This window comes from Perca flavescens, chromosome 22 (genome assembly GCF_004354835.1).
Source record: "Perca flavescens isolate YP-PL-M2 chromosome 22, PFLA_1.0, whole genome shotgun sequence".
Classification (NCBI taxonomy): Eukaryota; Metazoa; Chordata; class Actinopteri; order Perciformes; family Percidae; genus Perca; species Perca flavescens.
In genome coordinates, this window is record NC_041352.1 from 17,634,433 (window position 1) to 17,650,932 (window position 16,500).

General features: G+C 39.8%; 2 protein-coding genes across 2 annotated transcripts in view; both read left to right on the forward strand.

Annotated features, from left to right (window-relative positions):
- The first annotated feature begins 775 nt into the window (after positions 1-775).
- On the forward strand, positions 776-3,047 carry LOC114549605 (MAM and LDL-receptor class A domain-containing protein 1-like). Its single transcript, XM_028569985.1, has 5 exons — positions 776-932; positions 1,804-1,935; positions 2,054-2,142; positions 2,659-2,823; positions 3,039-3,047. The coding sequence occupies exons 1-5, from the start codon at positions 776-778 to the stop codon at positions 3,045-3,047; spliced, it is 552 nt and encodes a 183-aa protein (XP_028425786.1).
- Positions 3,048-6,956: 3,909 nt separating this feature from the next.
- Positions 6,957-16,500, forward strand: part of malrd1 (MAM and LDL receptor class A domain containing 1) — a 52,736-nt gene continuing 43,192 nt past the window's right edge. The window contains exons 1-6 of the mRNA XM_028569986.1: positions 6,957-7,007; positions 8,733-8,820; positions 12,112-12,243; positions 13,290-13,436; positions 15,407-15,512; positions 15,994-16,361. Coding sequence (XP_028425787.1) covers positions 6,957-7,007; positions 8,733-8,820; positions 12,112-12,243; positions 13,290-13,436; positions 15,407-15,512; positions 15,994-16,361 — 892 coding nt within the window. The remainder of the gene's footprint in view (positions 7,008-8,732; positions 8,821-12,111; positions 12,244-13,289; positions 13,437-15,406; positions 15,513-15,993; positions 16,362-16,500) is intronic.

Below are 16,500 nucleotides of genomic sequence, written 5' to 3' on the forward strand. Positions count from 1 at the left end.
CCTCGTCCCTCATGGAGCCGCAAAGTTTGCCTTTTCTCCCAAGGTTAATTTAATTTGAACTACACCAGCTCTTGCACAGGTCCTGTCTTTATTGATTGCTGTGAAATGAAATTATGCCTCAGTGTAAAGAGGGACAGAGCCCCGTTGGACACAGTTAATTATCCTCTCATAGCAGTTCATAATCCCAACCTCCTCTTCTTTCCTTTATTTTATAGGTTAGGCAGGTTTTGTAGGTTCCACCAACTTGTAGTTAGAGCTGTTGTATTTTATCTTGTTGAAAACAGTGGGCTATCTGCAGGCTTTTTACAGTTTTCACCTGGGCAGACGGACATAGTTTTCCAATTTAATTATGTGTTATTATTAGCAGTGAATATTTTAAAAGCCCTTTGTGCTCAAGAATAGGAATGTAAATACTTGCAGACTGTTTAGGTTACAGCTCAAATACATACATACATACAGAAACAAACACAGACACCTAGTACCTGATGTTTAGCTAAAATCACTGCTGTGCCTAAGTACAGCCTCACAGAGCTGCTAGCATGAACACACCAACCAGAAAAGTGGCCTTATTGAGTAACAGTCATAAAAGTCATTTATTACCCTTTACAACATGCTAACAGCTTCCACGATCCGAGCAAACTGTACACGGTGAGGAAAAACTCTACCTCGACTGAAGTTCGTCCTACCAACAAAATGCTTTACTTGGAGGTGAAGAGAATGTGTTGTAGTTAAAAGACAAGCGATAACCAGGCTGATGACGTTGCCGCTGGGCTCGATGTGGCTGCTGTTGGCATTCTCTCTGGTGTTTACTCCTGTGTCTGTCGGAGCTTGTTCTACTCAGGAGTTTAGCTGCTCCCAGGGCCTATGTGTGCCTGAGGACTGTGTGTGTGACTTCACCGACAACTGTGGAGATGGCAGCGACGAGGGAGACTGTGAGTAAAGCAGGAAAATATACAGTATAATAATGATAAATGAGGATGATGATTTGGTATGGTTTTCAGGGGATTGTCACTGACATGGAGAATGAATTACCTCTCTATAACGAAGGTGTGCAGGATACAACATATCCATGATGTACCGTTGTGGCATTTCATTAAAAACTGGCAAGCCTATTTTCAGCTGAAATGACAAACGTGTATTTCACACACAAACTAACAGCCTGTAACTGCATGGGACAAGAAAATTATTATTTTTCAGTCTGTTTTTTATTAACAGCTTTTCTTCCTTGACAATAAAGATTGTCAGAGGTTATTTAGTGTCAATTTCCCACTTGCAAAAGCAAACATTGTATAATAGTTAACCATCATTAAAAGGGAGCATTTTGTAAACAAAAAAAAAATATATACAGATCTAAATCAAAATAACTGTTTAACAGTGGCTTGGACACATACACTACTCAAAGCATTATTGATATGTGCACGGCTTTAAACATAGCATACCCAAATACCATAGCCAAAAAACGCAAGTAAATTAAAAACGAGGCTTCTGTGAAGATATTCAGTTCTTTAAATGTAACTCTTTATTGCATCATTGCTGATCCTGCCTGGCATACCTCTGAAAATACAGTATTATCACTAGTTCTTTATAATCCCTCGTTGCACATTTGGCCATAAAGTCAAATTTAGATTAAAACGAGATTCTTATAATGACAAAACCACTTTGTTTCTGATCTCTGCTGAGTTGATGAATCTTTATTATGCGTAGGAACCACAGGTTAATCCCAATACAGATTCATGGCCAACTATATTTCAGGGTGGAACACAAAAGAGCAGAAGTGAAACATGTTTTTTGTTGTTGTTGAAGGCTCTAGATATAAGAGGTGTGACTTTGAGGAGGGATTCTGTGACCTGATCCAGAGCTCAGAGACGCTCTCTGGATGGACCAGAACAGCTGAGGTCCCGGGACTTAAACAAGACCAGACCAGGAACACGTCAGGTAGGAGTATCTGAAATCTGTCATATGGGGCATACTGTAACATTTTGAATTCACAACCTTAACCTTACTGTATCTGGTTTATTCATATTGTTGCACCCCTGAACTCCCTCTCCTTTAGCACATTTCTTGTCCCTTTTACCTGCCAGTGGAAACAGAACCACTGCAGACCTGAACAGTCCCGTCTTCCTGCCCACTCAGACTTGCCAGGTAACAAAATCCTAGGGCTGGGTACCGAATTCAATACTTGTTAAGGCACCGACCGAATTGCCTCTAAAGTGTCGAGTATCGAAAAATGCCTCGTCATTCAATACCAAATTTCAGTACCTAAGGAGTAAATCTCGTTAGTCAGTGCGCCAATAAGCATGCAGCATGCTTCTACCAAGATCTGATAATGTCTGTGATTGGCTGTCTAATGTTAGACGTTGTAGAGACACGCAGAAAAAACTCGTAAGTTACACAGAGACAGACTCACCTACAGTAGTAGTAGGAGCTGAAAAAGAAATACAAATATTTTGCCGTAATGTTGTAATTTCTTTTTGTTTTATAAAATTCATATCGGCAGTTGTTTAGGAACCGGTATCAAACTCATGGTATTGGTATCGGTACCGTTACCGAATATTTTTGAACGATACCCAGTCCTACAAAATCCTCTGTTGGACTAAAAACCATCAACAACCACATTACAACAACTGGTGATATCTTCCTTGCATTTTCATTTAACAGATGAGTTTCTACTATTATGTTGGGGCAAAACATGGAGATCTTCAGGTCTTGGTTCAGTCTCACGCACTGGGTCAGAGCACAGAGGTGTGGAAACACTCCACACAACCACAGATAAAAATGTGGCAGCGGGCAGTGATTAAGTTTTCCAGCAATCACAGTTTTCAGGTCTGTAACATTCACAATTTACTATAATAGAGTTTTAAGTTGCTGTTTAATATTGAAAAGTATAGAAATATTAAAATGAAAATGAATATCTAACATATATCATGGTATATCTTATCTCAAGTTTTCCAGTCAGTTTTGTCAGGTACCAATCAAGTTATATTATTTTAGGCCCAAAAGACGCAGCTCTTCTTTGCTCTCATATTTTTTTTTTACAGAAGTCTTGAAGGACTGTCATTGTATGCTATTTTGTTAAGGAAGCTTTTTTGATTTGATTTTATATTTACAAGGGACAAACTACTTGTATGTGAAGTGAAACCACAGAGAATCATCACAGACAGACTAGTTCACTTCAGGTCCTCTGAGCTTTTTTTATGCATCTTTCAGCTCGTTCCACAACTTTACTACTTGGGTGCACTCTCACTGCTCTCATTAACCTTATTTCCAGCAGCAGGCAGCTGTTTTAGTGAGAGACCATACGCTACCTACCCAGCACCAAACCGCACACAAGTTAGCATAGTTGTGGATATTTCCTCAGGAGTTGGTAGATACCAAAACAGTGATAAAAGAAGAGTGAATATTGAACATAAATCAATTAGGTCAAAAGAAACAGAACACTAAATGAATGCTAATGTTGCTCTGTATTTGCTGGATGTGTAAAAAAGCAACTGCTAAGATGTATAGTTTACATCTTAGAATATTGGCCAGTGGTTCAACTTAAATTCAATTCAATTCAATTCAATTCAATTTTATTTATAGTATCAAATCATAACAAAAGTTATCTCGAGACACTTTACAGATAGAGTAGGTCTAGACCACACTCTATAAATTCCAAAAGCCCAACAATTACAGTAATTCCCTCAAGAGCAAGCATTAGCAGTGGCTATTGCGACAGTGGCAAGAAAAACTCCCTTTTAGGAAGAAACCTCGGCAGACCCAGACTCTTGGTAGGCGGTGTCTGACGGGCGGGTTAAAGGGGCGTGATGAACAGTGGTGATAACAGTCACATTAGAAGTCACATTGACTTTGAAGGTTATCGTGGAAGTTCATGTCATAGCAGGGCACATCGTGTCATACTGAGTAGTGCAGTCTCCTATACCGGATCCTGACTACTCTGTGCGTATGAACATCACAGCAGGGGGCGTTGCGGGATGTAACGTGGGCGCTGCAGAGCACGGGGAGGCTGCGGATGCAGCAGGACGCAGCAGGATGCAGCCGGAAATGCAGAGAATCGCAGAGCATAGCTCTGCGAAGAAGAAATATAAGGACTCCGGGGAGTAAACTCCCCAGAGCTAGATTAGTAACAAGCATTTCTGGGACAGGATGCATACAAAAGTAACAAGTAGAGATGAGAGAGCAGCTCAGTGTGTCTTAGGGAGGAACAGCCTCCCCGGCAGTCTAGAATTGTAATAGCATAACTTAAGAGAGGCAGGTTAAAGAGAGGTGCCTGGTCGGGCTAGAACTCCCCCCAGCCGGGTCGGGCTGTACTGGACCGCCTCCCTCTACTCTCGCTCGATTATTAATTATACAGTATAGAAAAAAAACTGATGACTACGAGGAGAAGCAGTGGGCCGGGTTAGGTGGACGCTTCAACTCCTAGTCCCTAACTATAAGCTTTATCAAAGAGGAGGGTTTTCAGTTTACTCCTAAATGTGGTAACGGTGTCTGCCTCTCGAACCCCGACTGGGAGCTGGTTCCATAATACTGGAGCCTGATAGCTGAAGGCCCTGGCCCCAGTCTACTTCCAGAGACTCTAGGAACCATAAGTAGCCCCGCATTCTGGGAGCGCAGTGCTCTAGTGGGACAATAAGGTACTATGAGCTCTTCTAAGTATGATGGTGCTTGACCATTTAGAGCTTTGTAAGTCAGGAGGAGGATTTTAAATTCAATCCTATATTTCACTGGAAGCCAATGCAGAGAAGCTAATACAGGAGAAATATGATCTCTTCTCTTAGTTCTCGTCAGAACACGTGCTGCAGCATTCTGGATCAGTTGGAGAGTCTTAATGGACTTATTTGGGCAACCTGATAATAAGGAATTGCAGTAATCTAGTCTAGAAGTAACGAATGCATGGACTAGTTTTTCAGCATCGTTTTGAGACAGGATATTCCTAATTTTGGCAATGTTACGAAGATGGAAAAAGGCTATTCTTGAGGTTTGTTTTAAGTGGGCGTTGAAGGATATATCCTGATCAAAAATAACTCCTAGATTTCTGACAGTAGTGCTGGAGGCCAGGGTAATACCATCCAGAGTAACTATATCTTTCGAAAACGAAGTTCGGTGGTGCGTTGGTCCTATCACAATAACTTCAGTTTTGTCTGAGTTTAACATCAGGAAATTGTGGGTCATCCAGGATTTTATATCCTCAATACACGTTTGAAGTCTTGCTAACTGACCACTTTCATCTGGCTTAATTGACAGATATAATTGGGTATCGTCTGCGTAACAGTGATAGTTAATCGAGTGTTTCCTAATAATATTACCTAGAGGAAGCATATATAAGGAAAATAGAATTGGTCCAAGCACTGAGCCTTGAGGAACGCCATGGCTAACTTTAGCGTGCTTGGAGGGTTTATCATTAACATTAACAAACTGGGATCGTTCAGAGAAATAGGACTTAAACCAGCTTAGTGCGATTCCTTTAATGCCAACTAAGTGTTCCAGTCTCTGTAACAGGATAGTATGGTCAATAGTGTCAAATGCAGCACTAAGATCTAGTAGAACAAGAATGGAGACAAGTCCTTTGTCTGCAGCAGTTAGAAGGTCGTTAGTAATTTTCACCAGTGCCGTCTCTGTGCTATGATTCTTTCTAAATCCTGATTGAAAATCATCAAATAGACTGTTGCTATGTAGAAAATCACATAACTGATTAGCAACCACCTTCTCAAGGATCTTGGATAGAAAGGGAAGGTTAGATATAGGTCTATAGTTTGCTAAGACCTCAGGATCTAGGGTGGGTTTTTTCAGAAGAGGTTTTATCACAGCAATTTTAAATGACTGCGGTACATAACCTGTTAGTAAGGACATGTTGATCATATCTAATAATGAAGTGTTTACCACGGGTAACGCTTCTTTGAGTAGCCTCGTTGGGATGGGGTCTAAGAGACAGGTAGACGGCTTAGCTGAGGATATCTTTAACATTAATTGTTGAAGGTCTATAGGATAAAAGCAGTCCAAGTATATGTCGGGAGTCGTCGTTCTTTCTAGCGGTCCTGCATTTAAAGATGAACTGTTAGAAGTTAAGGGCAAAAGGTGTTGAATTTTATCTCTAATTGTTATAATTTTATCATTAAAGAAGCTCATGAAGTCATCACTACTCAGAGCTAGAGGAATAGATGGCTCAGTAGAGCTGTGGCTATCTGTCAGCCTGGCTACAGTGCTGAAAAGAAACCTTGGGTTGTTCTTGTTTTCTTCTATTAATGATGAGTAATAGTCTGATCTGGCCTTTCTTAGGGCCTTCCTATAGGTTTTCAGACTGTCTTGCCATTCCAAACGGGATTCCTCCACTTTGGTGGAGCGCCACTTACTTCGATGTTTCGTGAGATTTGTTTTAATTTGCGAGTTTGGGAGTTATACCAAGGAGCTAATTTCCTTTGCTTTATCGTCTTCTTTTTGAGAGGAGCGACAGAGTCTAAGGTCGTCCGTAGGCAAGTCGTAGCACCGTCTACAAATGTATCAATTTGAGAGGGACTGAGGTTAACATAGAGGTCCTCTGTTATGTTAAGGCAAGACATAGACTGGAATGCTGTAGGAATATTTTCCTTAAATTTAGCTATAGCACTGTCAGATAGGCATCTAGTGTAGAAGCTGCTATCTGGTTTAGTATGGTCAGGTAGCAAGAATTCAAAAGTAATTAAAAAATGATCTGATAATACCAGATTCTGCGGAAATATTATTAAATCCTCAATTTCAATACCATATGCCAGCACAAGGTCGAGGGTGTGGTTAAAACAGTGCGTCGCCTTGTGCACACTCTGACTGAAACCGATTGAATTATGCCATATTGTGGTGTTGATTATTTTCATTGCATGTTAAGAGCCATGTAAGATATAAACTAAGTTTCCTTGAGACTGATAAAGTCATCACAGCAGAAATGAGCTGCGCAACAGGAGCAGTTTATGTGCAGAGGGAGGATAATGACCCAACTGGACCCTTCAGAGGCCATCTGGAGTCCTCTGAAGCCTGCTGTTTGTGTCCTTCCTACAGTATATCCTCAGACAGTGTCAGTGTGTCACCCTTCCTCTTTGCCTTTACCATCTGTCACTGACTTCAGCCAGATCAGTTTTATAACATGGTAAAGAGAGGTAAACTCTCTGCTAGCATTTACCCTCCATTATTCTGCTTCCTCTTTTAAAATGGAGTTAATTGGGTTCTTATTTACCTTGGTGGTTTCGGCCAATTTCAATTTCAGTCAGTTCAGTTAATGATCTGCACTTTCTCACCTGCTTAAATATCTCCAGGGTTTTGTAGTTGTTCTTCAATTGTGTTGTAGAAAACACTTTTCTTTGCACAGTTTTATTAAAATTTGTGCATGTAAAATATGGTACTATGCATATACACATTTGGTCTAAAGCTTGAAACAACTAGAATTAGAACTACAATACCTCATCACTTCATCAATTTATCCAATCAGACATTTGTGTGAAATGTTGTCATATTAGCATATGAATTCTGGAGTTATGGCCAAAAACTTGTTTTGTAAGGTCACCGTGACCTTGCCCTTTGACCACCAAGATGTAACTTGGCACTTGAAGACATTCCCTCCAGGGGTCCCTGAGATAACCCGTTCACAAGAATGGGACAGACGGACTTACCACCTGAAAACTTAGAGCACATTTAAGTCCCGCCCCCATCGGAGGGGAAAACCACTCTCTGCTCTCCATTAACTTGTATCGTGTGAAGGTGCATCCTCATCAATTCCATCTGCTAGCAAACAACAGAAAAATGCCTAAAACAGCTGTGTGATGGGATGCACTACCAAAAGGGATTTTCAGAGTATGTCTCTATAATGCCTCCAGCCATGGCTTTTGCCAGTGCAGAGGCATACAAACCCTATAAATAAAATAAAATCTATGATGTGATTTAAAAAGTTTGTGGTGTTTGGTTCTACTGACAATAACTAAGTGGCTGTGTGGATAAAGGTTCCGAAGATTTTCTGAGAGTGAGGGCACATTGTCTGGATCAGATAAATAAACGTGTTTGGCTTTGAAATCCTAAATTAATAGTTCTATATACACTCATTCCTATCATCACATATACTTTATTACTTTTATGGCCTCAAAGTCCAGTTTTAAGTGAACAAAGAAATACCAGCTGACAAGTATGACCAATGAAAATTGTGTATTTGATTGCATTTTCCCATCACCCATGATGACACAATCCCCCATTTGTTTAGATCAGTCATAAACGGTGGGTTATTAGACTCCCCTGGTGTAGATAAAGCTGCTCTGTGGACTTGGATCAGTGCAGCATTGATAATATTAGCACTGTGAAACTCAGAGAAAATGTGTTGTTTATAGATAACTAGCATTGTGGCTCTGGAGATGGCAATGTCTGTAACAGTCTCAACAACTACAGTATTAGAGGGATTGTCGTGGAATTTGGTACAGACATTTATGTCCTCGTCAGGATTAATTGTAATTTCCATTTGTCCAATGACAAAATGGATGCAACACATGACATTAGCCGCTAGCATGGACAAAAACTGTTAGAGTCTGTCTTCTAGAGCTGTTTCGTTAGTGTTAACATTAACATGTAGACGCATGCGTCACATACTACATGCAAAGGCACTAATGCACACACATGCTGAATGTGCACACAGGCCAGAATACACAAAGACAAGCAGCCTGTGTAAAAAGGTAATAAATGAGGTGACGGAGTGATTTCTTGAATGTTTTCTGTGTGTCAACCAGGTGGTAATTCGAGGGCTGAAAAGCAAAAACTCTGAGGTCCTGGCCATCGATGACCTATCCTTCAGTCCCGGCTGTGTGACTGTGCCTGGTACTGCTACCATTAATAACATCTCACTACACAGGCAGGACAAGTTCAGACCTTAACATTTGGAAATATCACCACACATAAACAGACCACCACACACCTGTTTTGAATACTGATAATCGGGGAAGACACTAATGGATAGGACTCATAACAGAATAACCGATTCATTAGAATAGTGCCTACTATACATTTTTCTACACTGAACATGGAGCAGTCAAAGCCTCGATTCATGGGTTTATTTATGTCTGCTTTAGTGCGCTGCCTGCAGCTCAGTGATGAATGTGATACAGCTGAACATGTTGGATGGGAGCGTTTGATAAAGTCCTCTTGGCATGTTAGACATTATTTTTACATGTTGCCTTGGTGATATATAGATGTTTCAGCTGCCATTACAAACTATAGCATCTTTACAGCTGCTATTATGTACCCAATATAGGATGATGTTTCTGCTCTGCCTGTAAAACAAGAGTTTTATTGATTGCCTCATTTATGCTACGACCTGTAGCCTTCAGCTTTTTTAGGCCTCTTTCCCTGGTGGAGCATCAAGGCCAGAGCGGAGAGTGGGGACGGAGCTGCACTAGATGCAGAATTAATGTCACTGAATTACATTAGATGTTAATGGTCTGAGCTTAAAGGGATACACCACCGTTTGCTGAAATAGGGCTTATCACAGTCTCCCTTAGCTGTAGATAGGTGGGCCAACGCATTTTTTGTGCATGCATTGTTTTAGTCCGGTGCAAGACCGGCAGCGCCGCGGCTAGTTAGCTTAGCATAGTGAATGGAATCCTAGGTTGCCGGTTAGCATGTTGTGAGTAAAAGTGAGCCAACAAAAGACAAAAAAAACAACCTAATTACTTGCACTGAGATAAAAAATGCGCTGTCCCACCTATCTACAGCCAGGGTAGACCGTGATAAGACCTATTTCAACAAACGGTGGCTTATTCCTTTAAGCACCACAGTTTTTCAAGGATGGCATATTGTCAACTCGAATTGTAAATAAGGATTTTTCTGAATATATTAATTTAAAAAAATCTGATAATTACTACTTCCTCATACATCCATTAATGACCATTAGGATAGATTAAATATTTATTGTTAGTAGCAAGATTGCTACAGTAGGTGTTCCTTGCTTTTTAGTCAACCATGTGGCTGAAATTTCCAGTTTGTCCACTACAGTATGGTACTGCCTCCTTTGATTCCTGTCCTTGAAGCCCACGTAACCTAAAGAGGCTATAATCAATATTTTTATATTAACAATCAATCAGTCAAATCAATCTGACTTTATTTGTAGAGCACTTTTCAAAATGTAACACAAAGTGCTTCACAGAATCCAATACTGAAAGAGTGAAGCTACTGATGACAAACCTACAGAGAAGTATAACCCGAATTTGCTGTTCCCGTCGCTGTTTGTTGTGGGTTTGTTAATCTTCCAGCTCTTTGTTTTGGTTTTCTGGCCAACAACTTGATGTTTTGGTTCACTCTAAATGACTCTACATGAATGCTAATGTTTGCAGCTTGTTCACCATATCATGTGTGTCATTTTCGTGCTACCCCAAAGTGGCTGAAAAAATTAAATAATGCAGCTTTGAGTTGAGTTAAGTGTGTTAAATAAGAGCAAAGACTTAGGACACTGTTGGACAGACACCTGTCACCATGGCACTTGGTCCCTTAGCTTCTATCTTCTGTCTTCTGCTCCCAACAGCGGATTTGTGAAATGCTTTACACCTCAGAATGGGCCGTGTTATTATATAAAATGCATTAAACCTGACGATGAACGGTAGTGCACAACAGGCACAGAGCTGGCAATACCTACATCCTAAACTCAAACATTTTTTTTTTTTTAATTACAGTCGAAGCTCCAGTATTGGAAATAGGTGTCACTGACCTGTACATGTGAGGGAAGACAAGGACATTGTTTTGATATGTGGCTCGCATCTAATTTGCTAACTACATGCCATTATGGTCACTTAGAGGATTCTTTACTGAATGTACCAGGTCCTTTGTTATTCATCCTATCCACTACAGAGCCAATACATTATTGGCTCTGTTATCTTATGTTATGACTGTTATCATAAATCACACTCTTTACATGTGTGAGTGTCTGCATGTTTTGGGAATAAGCTGGCCACCATGTTATTTATTACGGATATCTTTTTATATGCCTAATTGATATTCCCAATCATTTTTGTCTGTCCTGTTCTCACTAGTAAATGCTAATCTGCCATCTTTAGATAAGAGAATTATGTTTGCCTTCTTCCCAGATACTAGGATATACCTTCTCTTAAACATGTATTTAATATATGACATATGGCACCAGAAATAGTAATCAGCTGCATGACAAAGCACCTTACTGTCCAGCGTCAACATGTACCTTAATCATTTTATCAAGATATTTTATCTTTCTGAGAAGAGTCAGCTTGTGAGATACTATTCAGAGGTGTAATATCCCAATAATGTATAGACAACGGTTGCCTAGCACAATTATGTTTATATGCCAGATGCGTTAAGTTATTTTGTTCATCAACAATTTCTCATTATGTTGTATCCATGAAAATGTAATCCAGGCTGCATTTTGTTTCCTACAAAATGTATTTGCTGTTGCAAATTAATTGTATGTAAACATAATTTTCTTAGGAGGCAGGATTGGTTCAGATGCACAAGACAGTTGGTACTTTGTACTTGTAAGCTGCACTAATCAAATATGTCATTAACAATGGATTAAATTACTGTAATGTAATGTAAAAGGGGATGCATGCAAAAAAATCAGTTCATTAATACTGCTTTGAAATACTTTGATACTTTTTTCCCCCTTTGCACCCATTCGAGTGGGGACTCTTTATTCTTTCTCTAAGTACTGTAAATGCACTTTGGAGACCTCGCGTAATTGCCAGCATGGCTCAGCCCAATATCAAAAGCTTAGTTACAGCAGAAATCTTAAATCAGAAACCATTTAAAGACTAATTTTCAATAGCCAGCCAAAAGCCATTTTAAAATGGACAATTTTTCACTAAGGTTTTAAATACTCCTCATAAGCAGAATTGAGTTCATTCAAGAGAGGAGGTCTGGGGCTTACTATTGATCAAAATATCTGAACTTCGAAGTATCTAATCTTTCATAATACAACTAATGTACTGACTCTTCTCGTACCGTAGCTGAACTCATCTATATTATTCCACCATGATCTCCAATGAGTGCTCTTTAATGATACAATCACTTGCTAGCTCTTAGTATCTGGTGGGTCTACATATGATATGATTGATTGTATTAATCTTTAATTTTTGATTCCTGTGACAGAGAGCAGTGTACCTCCTCCTCCGGTTTGCCCTCCCTCGTTGTTTGCCTGTGGCAGTGGGGAGTGCATCGAGGAGAGCAAAGTATGTGACTTCACCCCACATTGTCCCCAAGGAGAGGATGAAGCCAGCTGCTGTAAGAACCTTGTTGCCAAGTAACCCATTCAAATAATCCACATCCTATTTGTACACTTGACCAAAAGCAGTTTTGGGATATATATTTATCTGCCAGTTTGACAGCAATGGCTGACATTTAAATCGACTGATGATTTACATTGACTGTTGCCTGGTTTGGATCTCCCCACTTTTAACAAGAGTTTCATCTTTTTTCTGGTATTTTTACACTTGATTTGTCAGTGCATGCTGAGTTCATTCAGAATGTTAAAGCTTTATTGCGTAACTTTTTGATATTAATTAACCATTGCTAAATGAGTTGCTATTAAGCTAATTAAGAGTATAGGCTCACAGGGTCACCGAAAGCTTGTATCATGTGGACGTGCTGACAGTTTTGTTGTCATTACTTAGAATTCCTCATGGGGGCGGCAGAAACTACGCACTATAGCTTTAAAAAATCGTAATGTTATCAGTTGACACAACGATCTCACCACGAGGTCCATAGAGTTGCATAGTGGAAGGAAGTTTGTATTCCTGTTTAAATTTTTGATATTCTAAGTGTTACTTACATAGAAACACGGGACTATAATGGATAACGTAACATTCAAACAGGTTTATGTTATGACCACCAATTTTTCTTCTGAATGAATGCAAAATTAACCCAGGATCCAAAAGTTAAACTGTTGATTGTATTGTCAGTTGCCAAAATGTACCTTGAGAGTTGTGGTTCTCAAGCTAAGTTTTTATGTACAAAGGCTTAATCTTTTATACTGATGATTTAACATTGAGAAATATATATTGCGGCATTCTGGAGTTTTTGGTCATATCGCACAATCTTCTTCAGCAGATGGACTTTACCCATTTGTCATGAAACTGTGGCTATTCAAATTTCCAGTTTTCAGAGCACTGACTTCTCATCCTTGACCTTGGAAACAGAAGTTGACACATACAGTACATCAAACCACATGGTCCATCAGTAGCTTTTCTGGAGCTTTTAGTCAGTATCACACACAATAATTAACTTTAAGTCACTACACTAAATCATTTTCCATTTCTCTACTCATTCAGCCTCTGAGTGTGACTTTGACGGTGGATCTTGTGGCTGGTACGAGCTCACCCTTGGCGATGGCTTTGACTGGGTCAGGGGCTCTACTGTGGACATACCTCCAGACTACCACCCACCACCTCTGGACCACTCTACAAACAGCACTGAGGGTAAAGAAACAAACACACATCATACAGTATTTCCAGTAGCAATGCTGCCATTTGCAATATACGATACAACTCTATTATCAGTTTACACTGAAATCCATTCTGTGTTCCCGAGCAGCTCCGCTCAAAAAAAATGTTGGACAACAATTATGCATATAGTACAAAAGATGAAAACACATCCATGACAAAGAAAGTTGCCATCACCTGTTACTGGAATAAGAATAGAAATATGAAGAGGCCATGAGATGATTTGACTGTGTCCCGGGTGTTTGATCTGAAATAACCGACAAAAGATAATATTATCTACAGATAAAATCGAGGGTTTTGTGTAAGCAAAGAAAATCCCTTGTCTGTGTGTTTTTGAGAGATAAGCACTTCATGGAGAAAAGCTTTCTCAGCCATCTGAATAATAAAAACATGCTGTACCCGTTCTGCATATTAACACCCCATCACTCACTGGAATACACATTACTATGCGGTTGTAACCTAAGTTTATGTTCCACAACATGTTACTGTATATGATGCCTCATCACAGCTTTATACGCAGGCGTTTCTCCACATCTAACCTCCAGAAAACATTTAACTTTTTAGGATGGATTTTCTTGTTGTGAATTGACTTGATTCAATTTTAGCAACACCATCTGTTTTTTTGTTATGTACATTGTGTGAACATGCTGTGAAAAGATGGGTCCCTGTTATGTTTCTTGGAAGCTTCTTTTTACGCTCCAGGCTTTGTGAAATGATACATATCGTGGTGGGAGCATCTATTTGAAGGTTTAGGGAATATGACTGTGACCATTCAAAGATTTAAAACAATGTGCAGGTATGTGGTGGTGTTCAAACTTTGTTTATTTGGCAGTAAGACACCTAATAGGAGCCAAGAAAACCTTCCAACTTAAACACACCACCACCTCATACTGTGCAGCATCGGGCAGAATGGACACAGCCAAAACACAGTAACAGAAACGATTCAGAAAGATATTGTTATAAAGCATCTTTGACTTCCGTCTCTGTGCCGCTGTAACATGGGAATTTCCCCCCAAAGATCAATACATTATTATCTTATCTTATCTACATTCTACATATTAGAGATGGTATCGGTATCGGCATCTGATACCACCTAAAACGCTGGTATCGGTATCGGAAAGTACTGGATTTTATGCACCGATCCGATACCATGTAATAAAGCCCTAAAGAAGATCTACGTTAAAGTAGTTTATTTATGTTATTTTTCCGTTATAACTGACTGCATAATAAAAGAAAGTTCTGTGGCATTCATTGTTTGTGTTTGTTCATGTTTTACAAAGAGTTTAACCTGAGCCAGACTGACAACAAAGAAATCATATCACATCCATACAGGGATAGTAGTATACAGTTGTTAAAACATAATAAAATATATGACACACTGGTATTGGATCGGTACTCGCTATCGGCCGATACACAAGTTCAGGTATCGGAATCGGTATCGGGAAGCAAAAAATGGTATCGGGCCATCTCTACTACATATTAGGTGGAAAAATGTTTTGCCATTTGTTTTACCACTTTACCTAGCTGATGAGCTTTAGCTAAAGCTGAAACTTGTGTTATCTGTTATTAAACTGACTGAAGTCAAAATTCAGTATGTTATTGCACATAGCTAAATGAGTCAGTAGCTAAATGTAGCCATGAAGAGGAATACAATCCTAAATCCCAGAGGGAGAGATATTTCTGAGAGAATGAAATTGACCCATCTGGCAACAACAACAATGAGCGAAGGCGTTTAGTCGGGAGCTGTATCCCAGTTTTAGCTTTTTTAACTTTATTTTAATCTCTGTGAAATCATATTAACCATTACAGTTTTGCATAAGTTTTAGCTTTTTCAAAGATGATTCACTGTCTGGCGGAACATGATGTTTGCAGCAATGTGGGGGTTTGTGTAATAAAGTAGACGCTGATTATGGTTTTAATAGTAATTTTTTTCTTACTCACTACAGGCCACTTCATGTTTATATTGAAGAACAGCAGCAGTCTTTATCCAAGGGCTGTTCTCCGCGGACCCTGGTTCAAACAATCGGCCTCCGGGTGTACCATGACCTTCTGGTGAGAGTCACACTGTAGCTTCCTTCTCCACTCTATAAAAGTTGTTCAACTTGACTCGTAACCACAATCTTTAGATCCACCTGGAATTTCAGACCATCATTTCACCTATCTCAGCTCTGCTCTCTCAGCATCTCTTATTTCACAGTCAAACATAATGAGAAGATGTGCATCTGAATCTGTGATTTTTGACATCTTTATGGCCCCTAAAAGTTTATGTCAAATGACAGATTTTATTTTTCCACTGGATGATTGGAGGGGCATTCCATGCAAAGAGGTGCTGACATTTTATAAATTTCATTTTTTTTCTGCAGAGTAATCAAAAGCACTGATGTTTTATATCCAGTAAGCATATGCATTATCACAAGAGGAATGTGTGAGGAAGTCATTTCAAAAGTATAATACCACAGAATGCACACATTGCTGTGCTGGAATATTATAGTCAGTAACATTTTTGCTTCCATATCTCCCTCATCCCCTTCAGGCATTATAACTCTGGTATTTCCGTGGGGGCTGCAGACATGTACCTTAGACTCAATGGAGTTCAAAACAACACTGTTATATGGAGGACTTTGTACGACCAAGGAACCCGTTGGAACCAGGTCACCGTACAGCTGGGACGCATCACCCAGCCCTTCCAGATCGCTCTGGCTAAGATCAGCCTTGGAGTGTTTGATGGGGTCTCCGCCTTGGATGATATCACCTTCAAGAACTGTTCACTGCCCCCTGCAGTGGTGGTGTGCCCCGTGCACACACATTTCCACTGCGTGCATACCAAGGCATGTGTGGAGCACTTGCAGCTCTGTGACCTTGTGGATGACTGTGGGGATGGATCCGATGAGGAAGGATGTTGTGAGTGTCTCTTTTGGTTACGTAAATATTCAGTGGTGGAAGAAACACTTAGGTCCTTTTACTTAAGAGGAACTCCACCAATTTTACACATCAAAGTCTGTTTACAGTTCTTGAGTACCACTGCATGAAGTGAAAAAGT